Source organism: Mustela nivalis (genome assembly GCF_964662115.1).
Source record: "Mustela nivalis genome assembly, chromosome: 4".
In the NCBI taxonomy this organism is placed as follows: domain Eukaryota; kingdom Metazoa; phylum Chordata; class Mammalia; order Carnivora; family Mustelidae; genus Mustela; species Mustela nivalis.
Window position 1 is genome coordinate 94,774,478 of NC_139023.1, and position 26,447 is coordinate 94,800,924.

Here is a 26,447-nt window from a genome sequence, read left to right on the forward strand (position 1 = left end):
TGGCCCACTGATACACATCTAAAGGGTCTCACGAGAATATTTTTATTATTGGTAATAAATAACCTCTCTCCCAACAATAGCTAGCCCCTCAAGGTCCTGGAGACCTTGTTTCCGAAAGTCCTTAGAGACTTACGCCATCCCTAATCCCCTTGGTCCTCACCCACCTCTGAGTCCACCCCTACTCTGCCTTTAAAAACTCTGACTATAATCTGGCTGGGGGTCCAAGTCCCTACTCTGCTGTGCCGGGTATACTTGGGCCCAGGCTTAAGCTTGTCAAATAAACCCTTGTGTGATTGCATCGGTGCTTGGCTCCTTGGTGGTCTCTCGGATACAAAAACTCGGGCATAACACACTCATTTGTATTGTTATCAGACAAGAATCATTTGCACTGTTATCTGTTTTGTACAAGTGAAATACTCTAACCCACAGACTGGCAAACTTTTTCTATATAGTAGTAAATATTTTAGGTTTGTGGGCCATATAAAGTCTCTGCCTTGTGTTTTATGTTTTTCATTTTATTTGTCTTTGTAGTCTTTTAAAAATGTAAATGGCAACAACAAAAAATTAGCTCACTGGCTGTGCAAAAATAGATTGCTGCCCTAATTCGGGCTGTGGACCATGTTTACACATTCCTGATTAAGGCCTAATCAATAATAAATAATAAAACAGAACAAAGATCTATCTTAGAGAATTCGGTAATCCTTGGATGAGTCAGACCGTGTTCCATTATGGTGTTCAAGAGACATGTATTCATCCTTTTTCCCATTTGCAGGTTTGGGGTATATACGCATTGTTTTAACTGAGGTCTCTGATGCTATGAAAGTATTTTCTGGGGACATGCAAACCCAGTCACCCAAGGAAATCAGTTAAGCAGGCATGACAGTGGTAGTTGAAGGATCAAACAATCAGAGGTATCATTGTAGGTGTGTCCCTTGCTATGAGGGAGAGACGGGTGATGCTATGGGAATTTGTTTGAGAGGCCAGAGGGGACTTTCCTGATGAAGTGATGCATAAATTCTGGAGCATAGCTATGGGTTAAGTTGGAGTGAAGGGAAGAGAAGGCCAACCCAAAGAATTAGCAGTAAGGATGTGGCTTGCTATATGAGGGAGTGGAGTCCCTTGAGTCTCAAAGAGGACTGCTGTTGCTGGAGGGAGCTGGAGGGCAAGTGTGAGGGAAGTTGAAGAGGTGGAGCCTGGTGGGTGGATTGACCACTCTAACCTCTTTTCCAAGGGCTGTCCTGATTTACTGGTGTAAAAATTAATCACCCTCTTTTACTCTCAAAATGTCCCCATTTAGATGATAAATTATGTGATTAAATCAGTAGGAAGACATTAAAGAATTTTAAGCCAGGCAAGTGTGATCTAATCAGATTCACATTTTGAAGTGATGGCTTGTGGATAATGGATTTGGGTAGGCCACAGGGATGTGAAATTCCTTTTTACTAGGAAATTTATCTTTCAGGTTAAACAGCTTGTTAAGTTTTCTCAGTAGCAAGTCAATCCAGGAAAAAAAAAAAATCAAGGGACTATGTTGTTTGGTGAAATCAGTTGGTCAGTAGATACAGATTGTTGATTCGGTAGCCAGTAGCAGGTGAAGACATTTTACAGTATATTTAGTTATCACTGATGCTTTGTGTAGAATTGTTTGTCACCTCGTCATGTTGTGTTCCTGTATTCCCATAGGGGTGTATAATGAGAGACCATAAAACTAAACTATCAGGATATGCTTTGTAAAGCTGTGAGTCTGATCCTCTGGACTACAGAATCACAAAATTAGCAAGGGCATTTTGTCCCAAAGACTGCACACTGTGTGAGGATGGGAATCACCACTGACTTGTTCATAGTTAAACCCCTCATGTGGCCTCTAAGTAAACTGGCTGAGTGACTGACGGAATGAACTCCCCACCTCTAACAAGAACTTCATTTCTTAAAAATCTTAGGTATAACATTTATAAAGCTCCTTGACATTTATGCCATAAGCTCAGATCTGAGTGGAGACTATGGTCAAGATTATAGAGATAAAAATATTTACTAAACAAATCTGAAACATATTTCCTGTGAATGTTTTTCTGTTCAGTATTAAAGGATAGTTTGACATAATTTTTGCTTAGAAATAAAGATGGCAAACCAATTTCCATCAAAAAAAGACTTAATACTTAATGTCATGTAGTTTCTATTGAGAACAATTTAAAATGTATCTTCTTTTTCCTAGTATTCCTATCTGGAAAATAACCAAGAAGAAAAAAAATTAACCTGATTATGAATATATTAAAATTGTTATGATATAAATGAATAAAAATCAGATTATCCTCCTATAATTTAGATGCTGTAAATACAGGAAATCTGCATAAACATTTACAATCACAGTAACACTTTAATAAGATTATAACGCCCCACGAGTATGTATGATAGTAATAAAATGACAGAAACTCATATTCCTTAAATGTGATCTTTAAAAATTAATATATTTATTTAAAAATATGTCTATCCTAAAAAAGAAAAAATAAATATGAAAATTTATCAAAGAAGATCTTCAACAATTTGTTTAACTATTGGGTTAATATCTAGATTGAGAGAATATTGCCAAGTTTTAATACATTTTATTGTTTTCTTTTTTCCTTTAATTATATGGTAATAAATCTGATGTCATAATATTTGCAAAAGACCCTCTGTTCTCCCACTGTTCTCTGAATTATTTCTTCTTGTAACTGCAATCTGCCTTTCTCTTGAGTTGGCTCTTTTCTTTCCTCTACATACTGCTGAACCTGGGGGTGGGGAAGTGTTTTCTTGCTCTTTGCTGCTTTTATAAAACCACTATTAACACCTCCTCCCTCAGTATTCCCCACCCCCCTATCTTTGAAACATTTTCTCAGATTTTAACATTCTACACTTAGTGCAACAATTTCCTGCCATTCTTTTGGTTACCACCTGATTTGTTGTGTTCTATAGGAACTACCTTCTCTTTCACCACTTAAAACCATCAGTCTTGATGGCTTTAATTAGCTACCTAGATTGTGGGTGCCACACCCAGGCCTCTCACAACCAGTCCTCTCCCTTTCAATAATCTTTTCTTCTACTCTAGGGGATCAGCAATCTTTATCTATAAAGGGCCGAACAGTAAATATTTTCAGTTTTCCTGGTTTTATAGTCTTTGTTGCAACTGTTTAACACTGTAGTTCTAGCTCGAAAGCAGACATCAATTATAATATATAAACAAATATATATATATATATATATATATATATATATATAATATATAAACAAATGGATGTATAAACAAATGGATGAGACTGTGCTGCAGTAAAACTTTACAAAAAAGGAGAAAAGCTGAGTCATGATTTGAAGGAGATGAGGTAGCTAGCTGAGCCATATCTGGGGGAAAAGAGTTCTAGGCAGAGGAAACAGCCAAGTGCAAGATCTGAGGCAGAAATTTGGCAGGGGTTCTCCAAAAGCAGCAAGAAGTCCAGTGTGGTTGGAGCACAGTAAGCCAGAGGAAGAGTGGTGGTCGGAGAGGACAGAGAGATGATGTGGGGTGGAGGGTGGACTTTGAGGGATCTTATAGGCCACAGTTGGAAAGCCATTGGAAGGTTCTGAGCAATAATCAGATTTAAGTTTTAACAGGGTTGTTCTGTGGTAAAGACAGTGAGGGGACAGGGAAATATATATATATATATATATATATATATATATATATATATATATATATATATATATTTTATTGAGGGATTTGCTTTCAGTTGAGCAACTGGAAAGATATGGAAGACACTAGGTAAAGCAGGTTTTAGAAGCAAGATCGTAAGTTCTTTGGGCTTGTTTTGAGATATCTTTGAGGCAGGCAGATGCCCCCAGTATTTGAGATGTCTGACATTTGTTACAACTTCCCTGATGTCATGATAAGAGAAATTTAGTCTTTACTTAAAAATAAATTAAAATCACTGACCCAGGTGAACTATCTGTTCATTGAATGCTTATCCAGAAGCATATTCCCAGGTACCTGATGCTGATTGCTGCTGACTGCTGTAATGGTGCTTCTAGCTAAATTTATTAATATCCTTTACTATTCCCATAGTATTGAATTTGTGAATAAATTCACACATAACATGCTTTTCTTCAGTTGTGAGCCTAAGATCACAGTTCCTTTTCATGTGTTTCATTTTTGTGTATAATTATACAGAGGAAATAAACTGGTCTTTTTAAGTAGTTTCAGCATAAAAATAGTTAATTGAAAACCATTATGAGATAGTATAATACAGACACTAGTTTTATAGTAAATTTCTTAACATTTTAGTATCAGTTTTTAAAAGATTTTATTTATTTATTTGACAGAGAGAGAGATCACAAGTAGGCAGAGAGGCAAGCAGAGAGAGAGGGGGAAGCAGGATCCCTACTGAGCAGAGAGCCCAAACCCGAGCAGAGAACCACTGAGCCACCCAGGTGCCCCTCATTTTAGTAGAATTTTAAACTCAGGTGTTTTATGCTTGTGGTACGAATCAAACTTGTAAAATACTTTATGTAAGGAATGATTTTTTGGAAAGGGATTTGAAAGATGAGACTATTTGGGCATGTGTGTCTTCAGGGAAAATTTAGTTGCAAGTGTTAAGATAATATGGTAGTAAGCTGCAAGGAGAGGATGATCTAGTAAATTTTCCATTCATTCTATTCTCTAAGGTCTTTTGTCAGAAAAGCAGTTCATCTGCTCAGTAATTTTTGAAAAAGCCTTCTTTTTAATTTGTCAAGGTAAATGTTTTAAGCTTTCCCTCTAGTTATTCATTAAAAGTAAATAAAAAATAAAATTAAGTGTGTTTTAAACTTAAATTTCTTTGAATATTCGAGGAAAAAGTCTTAATTAGGGGATTGTATTCAACCTTGTATTGATAATAACTGTATTGTTTATTTTGTTTACTGTTTATTAGCTGTAATCATCCAGAAATGTAGAAATGTAAAAAAGTTGGAAAAAACCTTATAGGATCCTCTTAAAGGATTATGCAATATAGTGCTTATCAAGTATTTTTCATGTGATCTACAGTTTAAAAAAATTAAGGTTTTATATCATGACCCAGCATATAACATATATGTATTTAGTCAAGGAAAAGTTTCACAAAGCTATGATTACTTTAGATGGGAAATCTTTTTTGTTTTAAATGCTGCCTTGATCTTCACTTTGAAAAAAAATCCTTATCTTGTCTGTCCTTTGGCATGATGCAGTCTCCTCCTATGTGATGTCCTTAGTTTATCATAAATCACAAAGCCTTATTTAATCTTAAAAAGTAGCTAAATACTGTACTGCTTTAAGACATTTAATGTGTTTGTGTCTTGCTGTTAAATATGGACCCAACTGAGCAGGGTGGTGTGAAATTACTGATAGGGCTTCTCTTTTTGACCCAGACTATGGAATACAGAGTGGTTGAACCTGCTTTGGATTCCACAATCAGAAAGATAATAATGCTGTTCAGGTACTTAGAGCTGAGAAATTACTAATGGCCATTTTTTATCCTCTTAACCAGGCAGTCTTATACATTTAATACATTTAATAGTAGATAGGTGTGTACATTTTGAATAAATTTAACATAAAGATAGTATTAGCCCAGGGCACCTGGGTGGCTCAGGGTTAAGCGTCTACCTTCAGCTCAGGTCATGGTCTCAGGGTCCTAGGATTGAGCCCTGCGTCAGGCTCTCTGTTCAGCAGGGAGCCTGCTTCACCCTCTCTCTCTCTCTGCCTACTTGTGATCTCTCTCTGTCAAACAAATAAATAAATAAAATATTTTTTAAAAAGATGGTATTAGTCCAATGCTGTTAAGTCCTTATAATTACAGTACATATGAAAGTGCACCATCTTAAGATTTCTGTAATATACAAGTCATATAATAACAATAGTTTCTTTTCCTTTAAAAATTCCTAATATTTAAGAATATCCATGAGTGATCACTGATTAGCTTTATATAAGTATTAGAAAGTAGAATAACTAAAAGATGGGGCAAGGAAAAAGAAAATGAAAAATCTGGAAACACTTACTGAAATACATAAATAATTTTGATGCAGAATTGAAAAAGGAAAGATTTTTTTAAATGAAGGAAACTTAAAATAAATATTAGCTTTTCCAAGAAGTGAAATCATTTTTCCAAAAAGAAAAAACAAATTTTAACAAGTAAAATGGATTCATACAATTAAAATATGCAACAAGATAATCTCAAATTATTTTTAAAGGAAACAATATTTCTAGGTACTAGTAGGCTTAGTGATAAACCTCTAATTTCTCCTCACATATATAGTTTTATTAAAAATGATCAGGAAAGTGTATTAAATGAATTATCCGTTGATTTTTTTTATTAATCATCTCTGAAATTCTATATTTAGCTCTTTATGACTTTTTTCTTTCAAGCAAAAGGATTGCTTGCTCTTTCATGTTACTCATGGTGTTACATGATTGCTATAGCAGGTAAACATACAATTAGCAACCACTGGTCATGTTTTTTCATGTTCTGTCATCTTCCCAGGTTGAAATTTTTCTGAATAATACATATTTTGACAAGTCAGAATCCTCTTTGAATAATCTGTGTTTATGACTAGCCCTGGCCTATTAGAAGACATCATTATTTGTTCTAGTCAGCCCTGAATGTTACTAATCTGATTTTATAGATAGTGAAGCTAATCTAAACTTTCTTATTTTTAATCTGGAACCAGCAAATGGGGTGAGAATTTGGGAATAAGGATGGAGATTATGGTCAGCATAATTGGTGTGCTTTGATTTTCAGCACTGATGTTATGATCCGATGACTTTTTTGTACTTTTAAAATAGTGTTAAAATTAATGTCATTGACATTCCCCACTGAGTTTTCATGTAATAATTATATTTGCTTTTCAAAAATGAGTTACTAATTACTTTTTCTTAAGTATAAGCCCTGAATTGCTTTTAAATATAGTTTAATTTATTTTTAAGATTTTATTTATTTGACAGAGACATAGTGAGAAAGGGAAGCAGAGGGAGTGGGAGAGGGAGAAGGATGCTCGCTTTCCTCATGAGATAAAAGTATTTGAAATTTTATTAAAATTTTTGTATTTCTGATGTTAAAGTTATTTTAATATTTGAATACTGAATAATAAAGTTTATTTGGCATTTATTAATGAGAACATACTGGTAAGTATTTGTCAAAAATATATATCCTTCATGCAACTCAAGGAATTTGAGTTCAGGTATTTAAGATTAGGACAGATCATGGTTTCTGTGCTAGTTGAGTTTGTTTATTTGCCTAGCCAACAAAGTCAAATTTCCACATTTTATGCTTAAATTTTAAAAGTATCATATTAAGACAAACAGAATCAAAGAATAAATGTACAAAACTATTGACTTCGATAATAATAACAAAGAAATATTTATTAATCTGACTGTGTTTTTACTCAATACTTCGGGTATTACTTTGATAATAATAATAAAGAAATATTTATTAATCTGACTGTGTTTTTACTCAAAATGTGAACAATGTACATGAATCCATATTTCAAAGAAGTTGAGTGTGTATATTTTTCAACTATGCAAATCTAAATATATTTTAAATGGTATTGTTTTATTAACTATTACTTGTGTTATAAGGAGTAGAAATTTAGAAAACATGCACATTCAGGTTTGCCTTCAGTGTTTTAGAAATGTTAGCTTGATTTTGAATTTGGTTTTCAGTGTTTTTATGTCTGTTTAAAAACTTTCCACTCTAGAAATGATCAGCTTTGTCACAAAAGACCCAGTAGCAATGGCTGAGCTCAAATTTCTCTCTAGAATAGTGCCATTTGAATGTTACAATGTGCTTTTTTTTCTTTTCTTTTTTTTTTTTTTAATTTAACAAATAAACTCATTGTTGGCATCCCTCTTTTAAGAAGGCTATGGTACATTGCATGGCCATACTTGGCTAGTGCTTACTCTAGCTCTGAAATATAATTAACTACTGATGGGAATAGAAAAAGCATTTGACTTAAAAGATGCCAGTTTTTCCATCCCAGTGTGTGAACCAAATCCAAATCCAACTACCGTAATCCTTGTAACATAATAAAGCTCAAAATGCAAAATCTACCTCATTTATAACCAGGACTATTGCTCAGAGCTGACAAATAATGATTATGGAAATGCAATATAATCTGTATGAATTATTTTATTAGCAGTAAGATAACATTGGCAGCATTGCCTTGCCATGTTTAGTTTTAGACGTTTCTAATAAATGATATTTTGAGGTACAACTCTCTTTTTCTGCTAAAAAAGTTCCTTGTGATAGGGAAAGAATTCTTTGAGGATAATGGGTCAGTCACAAATTTCAGATTGTTTTTCTTGTTTATTTATCTGTTGTTGGTTAACAACTCCCACTCCAAACTTAGTGGCTTAAAACAACATCAGTTTACTACTTCTAATTGCTTTGTGGACTGACTGGATTTATTTGGATAGTCGTTCTACTCCACATGATGTAACTGAGGTGATAATTGCATTTCCCTTCAGCAGTGAGCTCTGCTAGCAGTGGAATGTCAACATGGCCTCTCATCCTCCAGGGTTTCTCTCCATGTGGCCTCTTGTCTAAGTCTACCCCAAACTTCTTTTTAGCATAACATGTTGTTTCTAAAAGGACAACTCCAATGTATAAGAGATTATAAAGGCTCTGTTTGCATCACACATGCTGATCACGCAAAGCAACTCACATGGCCAAACCCAGAGTCAGTGTGGGAGAGGACTACATAAGGACATGAATATTAATAGACATTGATAGACATGGTCTATTGGAACCACCAATGTAATAGGCTGCCACATCTCCATAATAAATTCTAATAGAGAACAGCAGGTAGTGAGTATAGTTGAAGGGAAGAATAAGTAGTATAATTTGAACCAAATGATATGTTGTATAAATAATTTCACAAAATTATACTTACCACCCTTGATTGTATTTAGAGGATGTTGTTAAATAAACAGGGAGGGAAGTATGCTGCGATTGAAACAAGTGACTTTGTGTGCTATGAGTCTTTTTTGAAAGATAATAAATCTTCGTAAAAGAATATGTTCACTTTCTTTTTGTAGAAATGTTCTTAATATGCATCATCAAAATAGATAAGATGTACCTAATGAGCAATTTTAATGTGCTTCTATTTAGAATTTAATTCTCCTAGTCTTTCCCTTTTCTCCCTTACATACCCATCTCCACTTCCTAATACCCGCACACACACATACCTCTGTCTCTTGCCATGTTATCATAGTATCCATGTCATTGGAATGTTAATTTTGGAAACAAATAGTTAAATTTATGGTATATTACACATTGTGCAAGTTTTCCAGATTCTTTAACTAATTAGGATTTTTGGTACATTAAATGTCCTATCAGGTAAAATAGCTGAGTCATTGGATATTCTAACATTCCTAATTTGAAGAGGAGCTTAACAGTTTTCTAGGGATTTAGGGACAGCATAGAAAGACAAATGTGGCTGGTATTGGCTCTGTATCTTAGATATCATCTAGCTGTCTCTATATCCCCCAAACTACAGCATCATATTTTAAACTTTCTAAACTCAAAATATTTTTCTTTTTGTGTAAGTGCTTTTTTTTCCCTTAATACTGCTTTTCATTCTCTAGTCTAATATTAACTATTTCTTCCTCTTTAATTCTTTTTTAAATATTATTTTATCCGGACAAACTAATTTGTACTCTATATCTTGGGGTGAGGAGAAGTAGTTCATTAACAGATGTACTTTAGGGAGTCCATATAGTACTCTGAGCAAGAACCAGGTCTTTGGAATCCTCCAGCTCTGGTTTACAGTCCTAGCCTGGCCAGTTGCTAGCTGTTAAACCTTGGAAGTTTCTTTCACCTCTTCAGGTCTATACATATTCATTTGCAAAACATGATGGAAAAAGGTCTTATATATTAACTAAACTCTTGAAAAAATTATTTGCATTGTGTTGACATAGTAAAGACTGTAGTTATTATATCTTTTAACCCCATAAATGAAAAGGTATTTTTAAAATAAATAGGAAGCTTCTTTTGCACTTAAATAAAATTAATTTCTCAGATAATTACAATGTCCTGTTTAGTCTTGTTTGACCCCTTTATGGAACCAGTACTTAACTAGAAACTGCAGTGAAATCATACAGGATTGTAGGACCAGAAGAAAAAGCAGTGATCCCATAATAATTTGAATACAAATGACCAAATGAATAATATATGAGGGGGAGAAATAAAAATAATTAGGCCATGGGTCAACTGAATTTTGGAAACATTTTAGCCTCAGGAACACCTTTTCTCCCCTTATAAGTCTAATACTTATAAGAGAACTAGAATTTTAAATTTTATCCTGGATAAGAACTGTTACATGGTTACCATTTATGAAAACTCATTTATTCATAAACTTTATTTTACCTTTGAGCAAACTTCCGAAAAGAATGACTACCAGGATGTATCATAACCTGTGTTCTCAAATGCTTTTCTCATTATCTTCTTTATTGTTTCTGTCTGAAAACCTCTTAATGATGACTGTGATTAAGTTAATTGTGTCCACCCATATGTACAGTTTATGGCAATACAAAGAGCAGTCATAGCAAGAACATAGTGCAGTATGTTTCAACATGGAGCAGCTACAGTCCTCTCAAGGCTGGCCATGTCTGCAATCTTGGGCTAACATCTCTGGTGAACAGAATATCTTGTATTTCCTTCAGCATGGAAATGAACTGACAGTTACTTATAGAGAGAAACTAATGTGAGTTTTTGTGAAAGTAAACACAGTTTCAATCCATGGCAAACTGTTAAAAAAAAGACAAACCATGAGAGACTATGGATTCTGAGAAACAAACTGAGGGTTTTGGAGGGAAGGGGGTGGGAGGTTGGGTGAGCCTAGTGTTGGATATTATGGAAGGCACATATTGCATGGAGCACTGGATGTAGTGCATAAACAATGAATCTTGGAACACTGAAAAAAAATTTAATTTAATTTTAAAAAAAGAGGGAAAGGATGGAAGATGGATACTGTTTATTGACTGCAATGGCTTGAAGATAAAAAAAAGTAATATCTGTGGTGTGTAAGACATTGTCTTCAGACTACATAAAAATATCATCAATTCTGAAAGTGATAGAGTTCAAAGTCTCAAGAGGAAACCAACCCATCCTTAGAGTAGTTGTAAACAGTGGAACATCCACGCAAAGATGAAATTATAGAGTTTGGTTAATAAATGAAAAATTGTGATGATTGCATTTAGTTTTGTTTTCTAGTTCTTTAAGAGTGGAAGGAGGTGGAGAGATCATAAGGAAGGAAGGAAATATGTAGATTTTTATCCCCAGTAAAGAAGTTGTTAGTTTTTTCTGCTATATCAACAAACTCACTCAATTGTAATTGATCTCACCTGGTCAAAATGGCTGCTTAGAAATAGTGGAGGTTGTTTTGGAATTGTGTGATGCAAAAGTAGTGAACTTGGGCCAAATGGTTTATCCTTAAGTAATTATTATGTGCTTGCTGGCTAAATACTTTTGTGAAACTAGTCTTCACCAAAACCAGTATGCGTTGTTCATTAGGCTTGCATCCGAGCAACTCTTAACTTAAAAAAAAAAATGTACTTCTAAATGATGATGTGCAATTATTAATAAGAAAGTGATAATCATACTAAGAAGATTTTATTCCAAATAGAACCAGAAAGTAATATTTCTCCAGTTGTACCTGAAATTTCCACTTCTGTTTAGCTCTACAACCCTTTGATCTGAAAACCTGAGATCCCCATCTCCACTTCAACTTTTTATTTTGAGACAGTGGAAGAAAGAAAGAATCATTTCCTCCTGCTCACATTGTAATTTTACTTCTCATTTTAACTTCAATAGGATGGAAACATCTTACTTTCATCAAATAACTGTCTGACTTAAGTAGACATACCATTCGTTGGGCTTATTTAAACACAGGTTGTATTACAGCTGCTCAGTGAGGTAGGTAGTCTGTGAGACTGTGTCATTCAAGAAAGCCACTGAATTACCTGTTATCACCGACTTTCCTTACTGTGCTGAATGACTATGAACAGAATACATCATTGAGACTAACTTTCGGTTTTCTTTGGCAGTATAAGTTTAAACAAAGGTAGTGGGCATCTTTGATATTTGTAAACTAAAGAATACCCTTCACACAATTAAAGTTATGGAAGAATTGTTTGATATTAATAGTTTTATTTTAGACATATATAGGTATATCAAGCTTTGGTGGCAGGGTGGTGGGGGGACTTGGAAGAATGCCCAGCACATAGTATAGTAAGTACTCAAAGCAATTATATGAAAGACCATCTACCATTTGTCAGGTCTCTGGGAGGGATTCAAAAACCTGTGAAATACGATAACTGAATGGTAGTAATGATGAGAAAGAAATTCTATATAATGGAACAAAAAGTCTTTCATTCTGTACCTTAGAAATATTTCTAAAGAGAGATTCAAAAAAATTTTTAATAGTGGCCCAAGGATGGTGTCTGAAGGGGATGGAACTAGATTGTAAAGAATGGACATTATATTAAGTCTGTGACCTTGAGAATTTCATGGGTACTGCAGACTCCCTCTGTAGATCATTAGAGTTTGTGTAACAATCTAAATGTTCTTCCACATTTTCTATGTGGTGGTCATCATTGCATGGGGAACATGCTAAGGACCAGTGGTAGTAGAAATCATTATCTTTTTGTGGTGACTTTTCAAAAGTAGTTGTATCCTGCAGGCTTGTTGTTTTTTCTGCCCTCTGTTGCTCCCAGTGAAGGCCAAGCTACTTCAGGTGATTTAGATAAATAGGAAGCATTAACCATCTATGGGGATGCATTGGGGGAGGCAGGGGACTTGTGCAAAAATAAATAGGAAAAGTAGTATGTAAGTTATATATATGTGTAGTTTACTTTGGAGATACAGTAGAGTGTTTTCCATTCAGAAGAGCAAAATATTTGTTTTGGATAGCTATCAGTGAAAGTCTAGCTCATTGGAAAAATCGAAGTAGTATTAATTTGAGGAACTAGTAGATTTTTTTTATTAGAAGTACTACTTATGTATTTTTGGCTGACTTGTTAAATGTATTTTGGTGACTTGAGTTTAGAAGTAGCATAATAAAAACTCTGTTGACAGGTTGGCCAGGGAATGCTATGTAGAAACTCTCTCTACCCCGACCCCCACTAAAAAAAGGCGGGGGCAGGGAGAGCAGAAGTCCTAGAACCTGGTAACTTCGAATAGATATATTTAGTATTATAACAGTCATTAATATTTATTTATCCCAGCAACATGTGGATTATTTTACTTTTGTTGTCTTATTTAACCTTCTCAACCATTTTGTAAAGTATAGGTACTGTTGTCATTATAAGTTGATTAATTTGATTAAGCTCACACAAGGGCACCTGGGTGGCTCAGTCAGTTGGGCATCTGGCTCTTGATTTCGCCTCAGGTCATGATCTCAGGGTTGTGGGATCAAACCCCACATTGGGCTCTGCACTGAGTGTGGAGTCTGCTTAATTAAGATTCTTTCTCTCTCCCTCTCCTTCTGACTCTCCCTCTCCTGCTTGCCCTCTCTCCTAACAAAAAAAAAAAAAAAAAAAGAGAGAAAGAAAGAAAAGAAAAAGAAAAACATGAACTCTATACAGTAATAATAATCAGAACCAGAATCTAAAACTTGGGTTTGTCTGAACCCAAGCCTTGTTATAAAGGATACTAGTTATCAGAGCATAGAAAAAAGATGTTACCAGCACTTTTAGTTAGGAGACAGACGCCCAGTAGAAGTCTGATTTAATGTTCATCATTGGCATATGTATAACATAAACTTTTTTCTCCCCCTGCCTTTTTTTTAGTGCGACTTCATGACAGCATATCAGAAGAGGGCTTCCATTATTTGGTGTTTGATTTGTAAGTACAACATACTTTGTGTTCACTTATTTTTGCTATTTGAAGACCATTTTGAATTAAATGTGATTTTTTTTCTAATTTGCAGTCTAAATTAATGACCCTATATATTTTTTTAGATGTTCTGCAAATAGCATTCAACTCTAATTCTTTTTGAAAAAATGTGACTGTTCAGGAGTGTTTATTTAAAACTTACATTAATCTTCATAACTGAAACAGGAGTCTGTTTGAATTGTTCACTGTGATACCATAAGCAGTTCTCAGTTTTATCTCTGGGCATACAAATGGCTGATATGAGCTAATTTTCCATTGAATTTTCTGGACTTTGTATGATTTATTGTCTTATATAAAAAGAACCCTAGCTAACATCATACTAAGTGGTGAAAAACAAGGGAATTTTTCTCTTAAGATCAGAAATAAGGATGTTCACTTCACCAGTTTTATTCAACATAGTCTGAAAGTCCTCACCACAGTAGTCAGTTAAGAAAAAGAAATAAGAGGCACCCATATTGGTAAGGAAGAAGTAAAACTTTCACTATTTGTAGATGACATGATACCATACATAGAAAACCCTAAAGACTCTACCAAAAAACTATTAGAAGTAATAGTCAAGTTGCAGAATACAAAATTAATATGCAAAAATTGGTAGCATTTCTATACACTAATAACAAAGTAGCAGAAAAGGGAAATTAAGAAAACAGTTCCATTTAAAAATGCACCAAAAATAATAAAATGCCTAGGAATAAACTTAATCAGGACGGTGACCTGTACTCTGAAAACTCTCATAAAATACTGATGAAAGAAATTGAAAACAACAAAAACAAATAGGAAGATATTCCATGCTCTTGCATTGGAAGAATTAATATTGTTTAAATGTCACCACTACCCAAAGCTATCCATACTTTCAGTGCAATCCCTATCAAAATACCAGCAGCATTTTTCACAGAACTAGAACAAATAATACTAAAATTTGTATGGAACCACACATCCAAAAAAACAAAACAAAACAAAAAACTGAGCAGCCAAAGGAGTCTTGAGAGAGAAGAACAAAGGTGGAGGTATCACAGTCCCAAATTCCAAGACATACTACAAAACTGTAGTAATCAAAACAGTATGGTACTGGCACACAAAGACACATACATCAATGAAACAGAGAGCCCAGAAATAAACCCATATTTATGTAGTCAATTAACCTATGGCAAAAGAGGCAAGAATATACAATGGGAAAAAAGCCAGTCTCTTCAATAAGTGGTGCTGAGAAAATTGGACAGCTACATGCAAAAGAATGAAACTGGACCACTTCCTAACACATACATAAAAATAAACTCAACATGGATTAAAGCCCAGTAACTTTGATATCAGTCATAGCAACATTTTTCTAGATATGTCTCCTAAGGCAAGGGAAGCAAAGGCAAAAATAAACTATTAGGCTACATCAAAATAAAAAGCTTTTGCACAGCAAAGGAAACCATTAGCAAAAGTAAAAAATTATGCTTATTGAGTGGGAAAAGGTATTTTCAAATGGCATATCCAATAATGGGTTAATATCCAAAATATATAAAGAGCTTTTACAGCTCAACCCCAGAAAACCCAATCTAATTAAAAAATGGATAGAGGATCTGAATAGACATTTTTCCAAAGAAGACATCCAGATAGTAAGGGTCACATGTAAAGATGCTCAGCAGCACTCATCATCAGTGAAACACAAATTAAAACTGCAGTGACATACCACCTCACTTTTCAGAATGGCTAAAACAAAATACACAAGAAATATTAAACATTGATGAGGATGTAGAGAAAAAAGAGCCCTTGTGTACTGTTGGTGGAAATGTAAAAATTGGTGTAGCCATTCTGGAAAACAGTATGGAAGTTCCTCCAAAAATTAAAAATAAAAATAACATAAGATCTAGTAATTCCACTCTTGGGTATTTATGCAAAGAATGTGACAGTCCTAATTTGAAAAGAAATAAGCTCACCTATGTTTATTGCAGCATTATTTACAGTAGCCAAGATATGGAAGACACTTAAGTGTCCATCAGTAGATAAATAGATAAACAAGATGTGGTGTGTATATATGTACACACACACAGACACACACATAAAATAGAACATTACACTGCAACAAAGAAAGGATGAGGTCTTGAGAAAGACAAATACCATTTGATTTTACTCGCATGTGTAATTTAAAAAACAAAAGTGAGTAAACAAACAAACAGCAGATTCAGAGAACAAATTGATGGTTAGAGGGTCGGGGGAGGTGTGAAAAGGAAGGGCAAAATGTACGAAGGAGAGTGGAAGATACAGGATTCCAGTTATAGAATGAATAAATCACAGAAATAAGAGACATAGGGGAATATTTTCAGTGATATTGTAATAGCGTTGTATGGTGACAAATGGTAGGTAAACTTATGAGCATAGCATAATGTATGGAGATGTTGAATCACTATGTTGTATACTTGATACTAATGCAACATTGTGTGTCAAATAAAAAAAATTGAAAGTGAACTATAAACAATGGAAAAAGACTAAAAGTAGGGTCCTTGAAGTTGGTTAATTCAGGGGTTCAACAACAGTATCAGATGTCCATCTTTTAATTACTTGGCTTTGTTCTCAAATTGGTATGGTTCAAGGTATTATATATGACATGCTAATGTTCAGTGAAAGTCATTGTCTCTTGTTCTTTATAAGAGTGAAAAATTTACCCAGTAAATGTTTCATTTCCTCTCACTGGCTAGGATTAGGTCGTATATCATTTGACATAGTAATTTCACTTCTAGAAATATAATCCTTGGAGATCATATCCTAAATTTAGATAAAACTTTATACCAAAAGATGTTCATTGCATCAGCTTTTATAATGGGAAAAAAAGAAAAGAAAAAAAGGCATCTTAAGGATCCAATAATAGAGAAACAGTTGCATAATTATGGAAAATTCATATGCTAGACTACTGTCCAGCATTTTCATGTAATGCTTGGGAAATAGATAAGAAAAAGATATTTTTTGTAATATGATTCTAAAGGTAGGTTAGTGTTAGATCTGGTTGATTCAGCCCTTCGATGATGTAGTTAAGAAATCAAGTTTTTTCTATCTTTTTGTTTGTGCTCTGTAGTATGTGAGTTTATTCTCAGGTTGGCTGCCACATTTTCAGATATTAGTGACTTTCACAGTGAGAAAAATGGACAGTATTAATGCCATTGCCTATGTTTTTATCCTTTCTCAGCAGAACCTCAGGAGATAATCTGTTAGTGAATCCCTGCTATTTATTTATTTATTCACTTATTTACTTATTTTAATGAATGACTGTTTAGAGTTTCTTCTTATGCCCCTGCCTGAATCAGGTATTGATGAAGGAATGGAACTGTAACAATTGGCTTTGACCAACTATAAATTTAATATGTAGCTCTTGGGAGGGAACTGGCTTCTCTTGATTCACCATGTGCATGGTTAGGTAAGATCTAAATTATGGCTTTGTTAACAAGAAAATAGGAGAGTTTTGCATATTAGGTAAACAGCCACGTGTGTCTACCATGTTCGTGATTGGTGTGTGCTGGAGAATAGAGACCGAAGCTCTGATTATGCACAGCCCCACTGTAGTGCTCCTCTCCATAGTCACAGTCCACCCATGGCTTGTTCACATGCCTGTAGTTTGGCACCACTCCATATTGCACTAGTCCTTCCTCAGAACTCCTATTTTTACTTTCTCCATTGTCCTTTCTTCCAGTCTCATGTTGTAGGATCCTTTTTATTTCTTAATGATTTCCTTTCTTCCTTACTGACTTCCTTAGCCATTTTTTCAGAGTAGATATGCTAGCAACAAATTCTTACTTTCCTTTTTCTAAAAATGTCTTGATTTCCCTCTTAACTCCTTTATTCTAGTAAACAGTTATATTCTTTTACTGTTACATCAATTCCTACTGGATTCTTTGATTTCTGATGAAAAATCTTTTGTCATTTTGTTTTGCCCCTAAAAGTAAGGTGTTCTTTCTCTCCAGCTGCTTTACAGATTTTTTTTCATTGCCTGCAGTTTTTAGAAGTTTGACCAGGATGTGCCTTGGCTTAGATTTCTTAAGAGTTTATCTTATTTTGTGTTCACTTAACCTCTTGAATATACAGGTTTATGTCTTCTGCCAAACTTGAGAAATTTTTGGACACTGGTTTTTTTTAATACATTTTTTTACCCTTGCCTTCTTTCTCTTCTCCTTCTGGAACTTGATAACATGAATGCTAGATCCTTTGTTATAGTCATAAATTCCTGGGCCTCTGTTCATTTTTAATCTTCTTTTTTCTCTTGTTCACATTAGAAAATTTATACTGTTTTCTTCAAGTTGACTAATCCATTTTTTCCTCACTCTGCTGTTGAATGCATCCATTTCAGTTATTGTAATTTTTTCAGTTCTACTACAGACTGTTGGTTTTTTTTTTATAAATTCTCTGTCTTTGCTGAGACTTCCTATTTTTTCTGGCCAACTGTGTTTTTAATTGCTCATGGAAACATTTTATTAGGCTGATAAAAATCCTTGTCAGATAATTCCAACTAGATTGTCATCTTGGTGGTGTTGGTGTTGACATCTGTTCATTGTTTTTTTCTCATTCATATAGAAATTTTCTTGGTTCTTGATATAAGCAGTGATTTTGTATTATATCTTAGACATTTTGGATATTATTTTATGAGACTGAGGATCTAATTTTGATCTTGTTAACAGGCCTCCTTTGATAACACATTGGCAGGAGTTATTAGGTACCATCTTAATACTTTCAGGTGGAAGTGGAAGTCCAGGTTTTCTGTTTAGCCTCCCATGGCACCCCAGGGGTATTCCTCCTCATTGCTGAACAGGGCTTGGGAGAACAGGGAATATATATATTTTTTAATGCGTTTAGTTAGAGAAATGTATCTACCCTATTTTTTTTCAGACCTGTTGTTATTTCTTAATAGATTTATTTTGTTAATTATCCTTTGCTATATAAATCACGGATGTAGTATTATAAACTGGGATATGTTTTTCATGCTATGATAAATGCTGAAATGAAAAACACTTTTGCTAATGCTCATTTACCTGAGTACCATTATTCAGAATTGGATTTGATAGTGGCTCTATCAGAGAGGGTATACTTTCCTATACCCTCTTATGTTCAGTGCATGAACTATGTGAATTAGAACCATGTGAATTAGACTAAAGGCAGATGAACAGAATAAAAGGCACATGGTTTTTATTAATATGTGCATGAGAGTTTGTAGAAAAGAAGTGAAAGAAGCAGTGAAGGTGTCAAATTCTTGTCTTAGATGATAAAAATTGCTCTTCCCTCCCTGGTACTTGGAACAGATACCTTCCTCAAAGAGAAATGTATGCCCTACTTTTGGGCAGATAAGGGAAAGGTAAAGAACTCTTCCTGTATTTATTTGTTCTCAGTTGACTTGAGCTCAAAATAGTCTTTTTGCCAAACTGGTATATTGTAGGGTGGTGTATTCTGATCTGCTTCAGCTTCAAGAAGCACATCAGTGTTGGGTCATATATATAAAAGGGCAATACTCTTCTTCTCAGGCCATACCATATCACTTTTCTATAGTTACCAAGTTATATTCACATTTAAAATTGTATAGTGTTCTATATTATTAAATGGAGAGAATGATAAGAATCATGGAGTTCAGAATAAAGTTTATTTTTGTATGCATCATATTTTAAGTAATTGGTACAGAACATATAAAAAAGCAGTTCATGTGAATACAAAATAAGATTTTCAGTTACAGTGGATTGTATCTGTCACAATGATACTTGTGTTATTAATGTCTGAAACCAAAGTGTAAGTTTACATTTGAACCATAGTAACATCAAATATGCTACATCAGACAATTGAACCTCTTTTGCTAGACTGAAAAGCTCAGACTCTTTGCACTTGTTCTTCAATGTTTAAAGTTTTAGAGGAGTTATGAGCAGTTTTCATCAGAATTCTTCGCCAGTAAATGAGATTAATGAACTAGTTAAATACAGTCCAATAAAGCACCCAGCTTTAGAGACAGTTGGAAAACAGTGGTTTAAAGTATAGATTTTCAGTGACTAAAAAGAAATTAAAACAGATGTACTCCCTCTAAACTATCTAATTGTGGTACTTCCTCTATAAAGAAAAATAGATGGCTTTAGAAAAATGAATATTTTATACATCAATGAAATACTCATATGGGAAAATTGAAGTCATTTAGCCAATCAGTTCCAAGATAAAATAACTACTTAAATTCCTAAAGAAGGAATGTTCCTGTGTTTGTCCTTTTGATGATGATTTTGGCAGTGTGGTACTTGTGCATACTTCCTGTGGAATGTCAGCTATTCACAATCTAATGGGAAGCTCTATTTTTATAGGTGCCCTGAGTTTTCTTCTAATGGAATACTTTTCCCTTTCTAAAAACCAAACAGAAGAGGCAATCAGTTCATTTAAATAAAAAAAAAAAAGGTTTTTTTTGTTATTTTAAATTTACATTTTTCATTCAGGTATCTAGCCACCTTTTCGAACTATACAGCAGTAGTAATCACTTTTGCAAATAGGCTCAGTAATCAGTGGAAAAGACCTGCCTGAAAGCAAAGACCTCTTCACAGCAAATGATGAAATCTTCCTTGCTCTGGGTTTGCACCCAGCAGGGTTTTCCTGGCACACCTCAGCAGCTCAAGGAGATAAGACTTGAGGCTTTATCTGAAATCTAGGGGAAGGCCAGGCAGGGAAATGATGGAGCTAGAATTGTAATCCCTAAGGGAGAGGCCTGCAGTCAGAGCCATTGGCCTTAGGCACATAAGGCAGATTCAGTTCATTTCTTTGAGAATAAAGCCTTGACAAGGGCAGTCATCTGAATGTGACATATATATTTCAGGAACTGAATGTCAGCAAAGATTTGTATTATGTGCATGTTGGGTGAATGTATAATGAAGTAGGGAAATATCACAGTCCTAAGTAAATGTGTAAGAGAATAACACTTGGGTTGAATTTTGTAATCTCAATAGGGAAATAAAATAGATGGATTAGATTAAGGTTTATGGGCAAAAGTGCTGATCCAGGATGAAAAGATTTAAGTTTCAGTCTCAGAGCTACCCAACGCTAACAATTTAACATTATATTTTCTCTAATCATTTTTCTCATACGAAATGGGGCTGTGGGACCAGGTGAACAATTTGTCTCAAGTCCTTTCCTGTTCTGTGAGGCCAGGATGCTGTTCTCATTAATTTGAGATTTCTGGTGGAATTAGTAAGGACTCCTGGTGACATTTTTAAATATTAGAAAATTTATTATGCTTTTAAGTTATTAGAGAAAAATTCTATTATTACGTCTTTAAAAAAAACGTTCTTTTCCCCTAGCAAAAACACATCTTGGAACATGAAATACTTCCCCCCCCCACCGCCGTTTTAAAGTATTTGTATTTTTGTTCCCACATAAGAAATTATGTTCATCAAATATGTAATGGGTGCCTACTAAATGCAAGACACTATGCCTAATGTTTTAGGAAAAAAGGTAGTGTTTCTGAACATTTAAAAATAAATGTCCCATTTTGATAATTTTAAAATTGAATATTCAGAGAACCTGATGTGCTCCCTCCCTGTATCTCATTTTATCATTTTTATACCAACCAGAAAGCTTGGTCAGATTGCCTGCTTTGTAGTTACTACTGGGAAGACATGTATATTTTTCATTTTTACAAATTTGAAGTTATATCAGTATTAAATACTTTTCAGAAACTATGCCCCTTGGACTGGTGAGGAGCTGATTATTATATTGGCAATATCAAGACTAAAAAATGAAAAGAAAAGACACTATTCCCTTTTTTGAAGATTTTATAGTTCAGAAAGGGGATTAGACAGCTTAAAAATACCTGTAGTATAGACCTAATGTGATAGAAGCTCTTAAGAGGTAGGTGAGGTTTGGGAGAAAGAGCCAACATTCACTTAGTCAGGAATACCTGCAGATGCAATGGGAAGAACTGAAGTTGAAGCAGATGTAATTATGTCTTCCTCTGTGTCTTCATTCAACAAATGTACCCTTAGTCTGCACTATTCTCTATCAGGAACTGTGGATAAACTGATTGAGGGGAAGGTGAATGACAGTTTTTCCCTTCAAAAGAACTAAAAGCAATCTCGTACTGTTATAGCATTCTTTGATCTTCTAGAATATTTGACTGCATAACCCACAGGTCAGCAATTTTATAAAACACACAAATATAGTGTAATAAGTTTCACAGAGTCTGGGAACACACCTGTGTGTGCCCTCATTATTTGGTCATCTTTATGGTTATTTAGTAAAATTCTTCTCTTATGCTGATAATATTCTGTGTCTCACAAGGAATAGATATTCCATTTATATTCTAATGATTATTAAATCTTTTTAGGGGTAGAGGGTTAGTCTGATTTTTCTGAACCTCTTTGGCCTATTAGTCACAGCAAATTTTATCCTTCTTAAAACCTGGTATATTTCATTTGTCTTATATTTGATTTTAGTATTTTTTGGTTACATTTGATTTATAACAGTACATATAGGAAGTAGTGGCAAAAATAATCCACTCCCTGATCAAAATGTGGAGCACACAGATTAAAGATTACTTGATTGCTATCAGTGCACTGTAAACAGCACTTGAGAATAGGCCTCTGGGTTGAACTCCTGTCCAAAGAAAGAAAACTGAATCAGTAATTATAACAAAAGTATATTTTGTTGTGAGCATGGTAATTGAAGCAAAGAGATCAGATCAAAGGTATGAACCCTGTTAGAAATTGACTACACTAACATCCAGGTAGAAGATAGTAAGTACCTGAAGTAAGATGTTGGTAGGAACAAAAAAGGAAGTTATAAGGTATAGGCCCTCTGAATATACTTTTTAGAACCAAGTTGAGTCTCTGAATTTTGTTTTTAGATGGCACTTTATATGCAAGAAACAGTCTACTTAAATTAGAGGATATTTCAAATAACAAAAGAAACTCTAATGCTGTAAAAATATTGCATTGCATTTCTCATTTGGTTTTAGAAAAGTGTTTGAATGAAAATATTTTGGCTATTTTAAAAATAAATGTAATGTCCACTGTAGTGGAACTCTCTAATTCTAGAATTATAGAGGGTCACTGGGAAAATACAGCTTTTACAAAGTTATACTAAATAATTTCAGTGTCCTATTAGTTAGAAAATGAATAAAATAGTAATGCATCTGTTATATTTTTTACATAAAAACATTTTTTTTTGAGGGGGGTGTTATTTATTTATTTGAGAGAGAGTGAGCAAGCACGAGCAGGGGAGGAGGGAGGAGCAGAGGGAGAGGGAGAAGCAGAGCCAATTCTCCACGGATCAGGGAGTCTGACACAGGGCTCTACCCCAGGACCCTGAGATCATGACCTAAGCTAAAGGCAGATGTTTACCTACTGAGCCAGCCAGGTGCCCCCAGAAAAACACTTTCAATGACCCTGACATAATATACTTTTTTTAATAGAAAGTTATAGAGATGTTCTTTTGATTTCTTTCTGAATAGAAAGCAAAGTAAATACTCAGCTTTTGTCATGTACTGTGGTGCTGCTACAAAGTCGCAAACTCAGCTCTTTTACCCACACATCGTGGTTCTTTAATGTTCATGGACACTTTCAGTTTGTATGACATAATATATAACCTGTCTCATGAATATCAATTAGTTAATAACCTAAAGGAAAAAGGAGGCTCTTTGAGATGAATACTACCTGATGGCTTCTTTAGAATTTTTGTCGGGGATAATTGTCTTAAATTCCAAAAGGCCAGTTTCTTTCTCATTTGTTCATTTTGTAGTTCTTACTCTTTAATAGCAATCTGAATTTCTTGATATTATATCAGCCCCATATTTATGTTTATGAAGTTGGAGAAATTAGGAATTCAGGATTTTTGAAACTTTATAATATTTATAAAATTGTTTTCTAATTTTAATAAAGTATATATTTTTAGAGCCCTTTTAGGTTCAAAGCAAAATTGAGTATGAAGTACAGAGAAATCCTACATATGCCCATTCCTAATCACATCCAACTTTGTCACTATTGCCTTTCTGCACCACAGTTTGTTATTCATTACAGCTGATGAATCTACATTTACACATCATTTTTGCCTAGAGTCCATAGTTCACATTAGGGTTTACTTTTAGAAGTGGACTTCGAATGGGTTTTGACTAATGTAATGTCATGTATCCAGCACTGAAGTACTCTACAGAATAGTTTTACTCCAGTAAAAATCGCCTGTATTCCACTATCCATCTCATCCTCCTCCCTAAACCCTGGAAACCACTAATCTTTTTTACTGATTCCATAGTTTTGCCTTTTCCAGAATGCCATATAGTTAGAATCAGACAGAATATAGCCTTTTTCAGATTAGCTTCTTTCACTTAGCAATATACATTTAAGTTTCCTTCAGGTCTTTGAATGGATTGATAGTTCATCTCTTTTTGCACTGAGTAATACCCCATTCTCTAAATGAGCCACTGTTTATTTATCTCATCTACTGTAGGACCTATTGGTTGCTTCCAAGTTTTGGCAGTTCAAATATAGCTACTATAAATATTCAGGTGTAGGTTTTTATGTGGACGTAAGTTTTTAGCTCCTTTGGGTAATATCAAGGAGCACAATTGCTGGATTATATCTTAAGAGTATGTTTAGCTCTGTAAGAAGCTGCCAAACTGTCTTCCAAAGTGACTGTATTATTTACACTCCCACCAGCAATGAATTAGAGTTCCTGTTGCTTCAAATCCTGTTAGCATTTAGCATTTGTCAGTGTTTTGGACTTTGGCCACCCAAATGGATGTGCAGCAGTATATCATTGTTTTAATTTGCAATTTCTTAATGACATATGATGTGGAGCATCTTTTCATATGCTTATGGTGAGATATCTTTTCAGGTCTTTTGCCCATTTTTTAATCAGATTGTTCATTTTCTTGTTTTTGAGTTTTAAGAAGTCTTTGTATACTATGGATCACAGTCCTTTTTCAGATGTCTTTGCAGATATTTTCTCTCAGTCTGTGACTTGTCTTTTCATTTTCACAACAGTGTCTTTTGCAGAGCAGAAGTTTTTAGTTTTAATGTAGTTTATTTTATCATTTTATTCTTTCATGAATCATGGCCTTAAATTTCTATCTAAAAGTCATCCCCATATCTAAGATCACCTAGATCTTCTCCCACAGTATCTTCCAGGAGTTTTATAGTTTTGCATTTAGCATTTTGGTCTAAGATCAATTTTGAGTTGATTTTTGTGAATGTGTAAGGGGTCTGTGTCTAGGTTTTTGTTTGTTTGTTTTTTACATGTGGCTGTCCAGGTTTCCAGCGTCACTTGTTGAACAGTCTGTTGTATTGCCTTTGCTCTTTCATCAAAGATCAGTAACTATATATGGGTCTATTTCTGGGCTTTCTGTTTTGTACCATTGATCAGTTTGTTTACCCTTTCATTAATACCACACTATCTTGAGCACTGTAGCTTTCTCTCTCTCTCTCTCTCTTTTTTTTTTTTTTTTTTTTTTGAGAAAGAGTGAGAGTGTGAGGGGCAAAGAGAGAAGGATAGAGAGAATCTTAAGGAGGCTCCATGATAGGCATGGGGCTTCCATAGTAGGCATGGGGCTTAATCGCACAACCCTGAGATCATGACCTGACCTGAAATCAAGAGTCAGATGCTTTACTGACTGAGCCTCACACATGCCCCTTGATTACCATAGTTTTATATTAAGTATTAAAGTCAGATAGTGTCAGTCTTCCATCTTTGTTCTTCTCTTTTAGTGCTGTATGCTATCCTGGGTTTTTTGGCTGTCTGTATAAATTTCAGAATCAGTTTGTTTATATCCGCAAAATAACTTGCTGACATTTTGAGGGGCATTGTGTTGAATTCATAGATCAAGTTGGTAAGAACTGGCATCTTGACGATGCTGAATCTTCCTCTCCATAAACGTAGAATATCTCTCCATCTATTTAGTTCTTCTTTGAGATCTTTTATCGGAGTTTTGTACTTTTTCTTATATAGGAAATATTTACATATTTTGTCAGTCTTATACCTCAGTTTTCATTTTGGGGAAGTGAAATGTAAATGGTAAAGTGTTTTTGTTCTTTAAAATTTTATTTATTTATTTATTTGAGAAAAAGAGTGAGCATGAGCAAGAGGAGGGGCAAAGGGAGAGGGAGAAGCAGGCTCTCCACTGATCAGGGAGCCCGATGTGGGGCTTGATCCTAGCACCCTGAGTTGAAGGTAGGCGCTTGATTGACCTAGCCACCCAGGTGCCCCAAATGGTAGTGTTTTTAATTTCAGTAAAGTGATAGACTTTTGTATGTTAACCAGGTGTTCTACAATTCGCTATATTTGCTTATTAGTACCAAAAACTTTGTTGTTGATTCTTCAGGGTTTTTAACATAGATAATCGTGTTATCTGTGAACAAAGACTAGTGTATTTCTTCCTTCCCAATTTGTATGTATGCCTTTTATTTCTTTTTCTTGTCTTATTGCATTAATTAGGACTTCCAGTATGATATTGGTAAAAGACATTTTTATCTTGCTCTTGATGTCAGTGGGAAAGCTTCAAATTTCTATTAAATTGATGTCAGCTTGTGATATTTTGTAGATGTTCTTTATCAAGTTGAAGGAGGTCAT

General features: G+C 34.4%; 1 protein-coding gene across 34 annotated transcripts in view; it reads left to right on the plus strand.

The window, feature by feature from the left end:
- Positions 1-26,447, plus strand: part of CAMK2D (calcium/calmodulin dependent protein kinase II delta) — a 330,054-nt gene that overhangs the window by 158,727 nt on the left and 144,880 nt on the right. For all 34 annotated transcript variants that reach the window (XM_082727990.1, XM_082727978.1, XM_082727979.1 and 31 more), the window contains exon 4: positions 13,799-13,853. In XM_082727990.1, the coding sequence (XP_082584116.1) occupies positions 13,799-13,853 (55 nt within the window). The remainder of the gene's footprint in view (positions 1-13,798; positions 13,854-26,447) is intronic.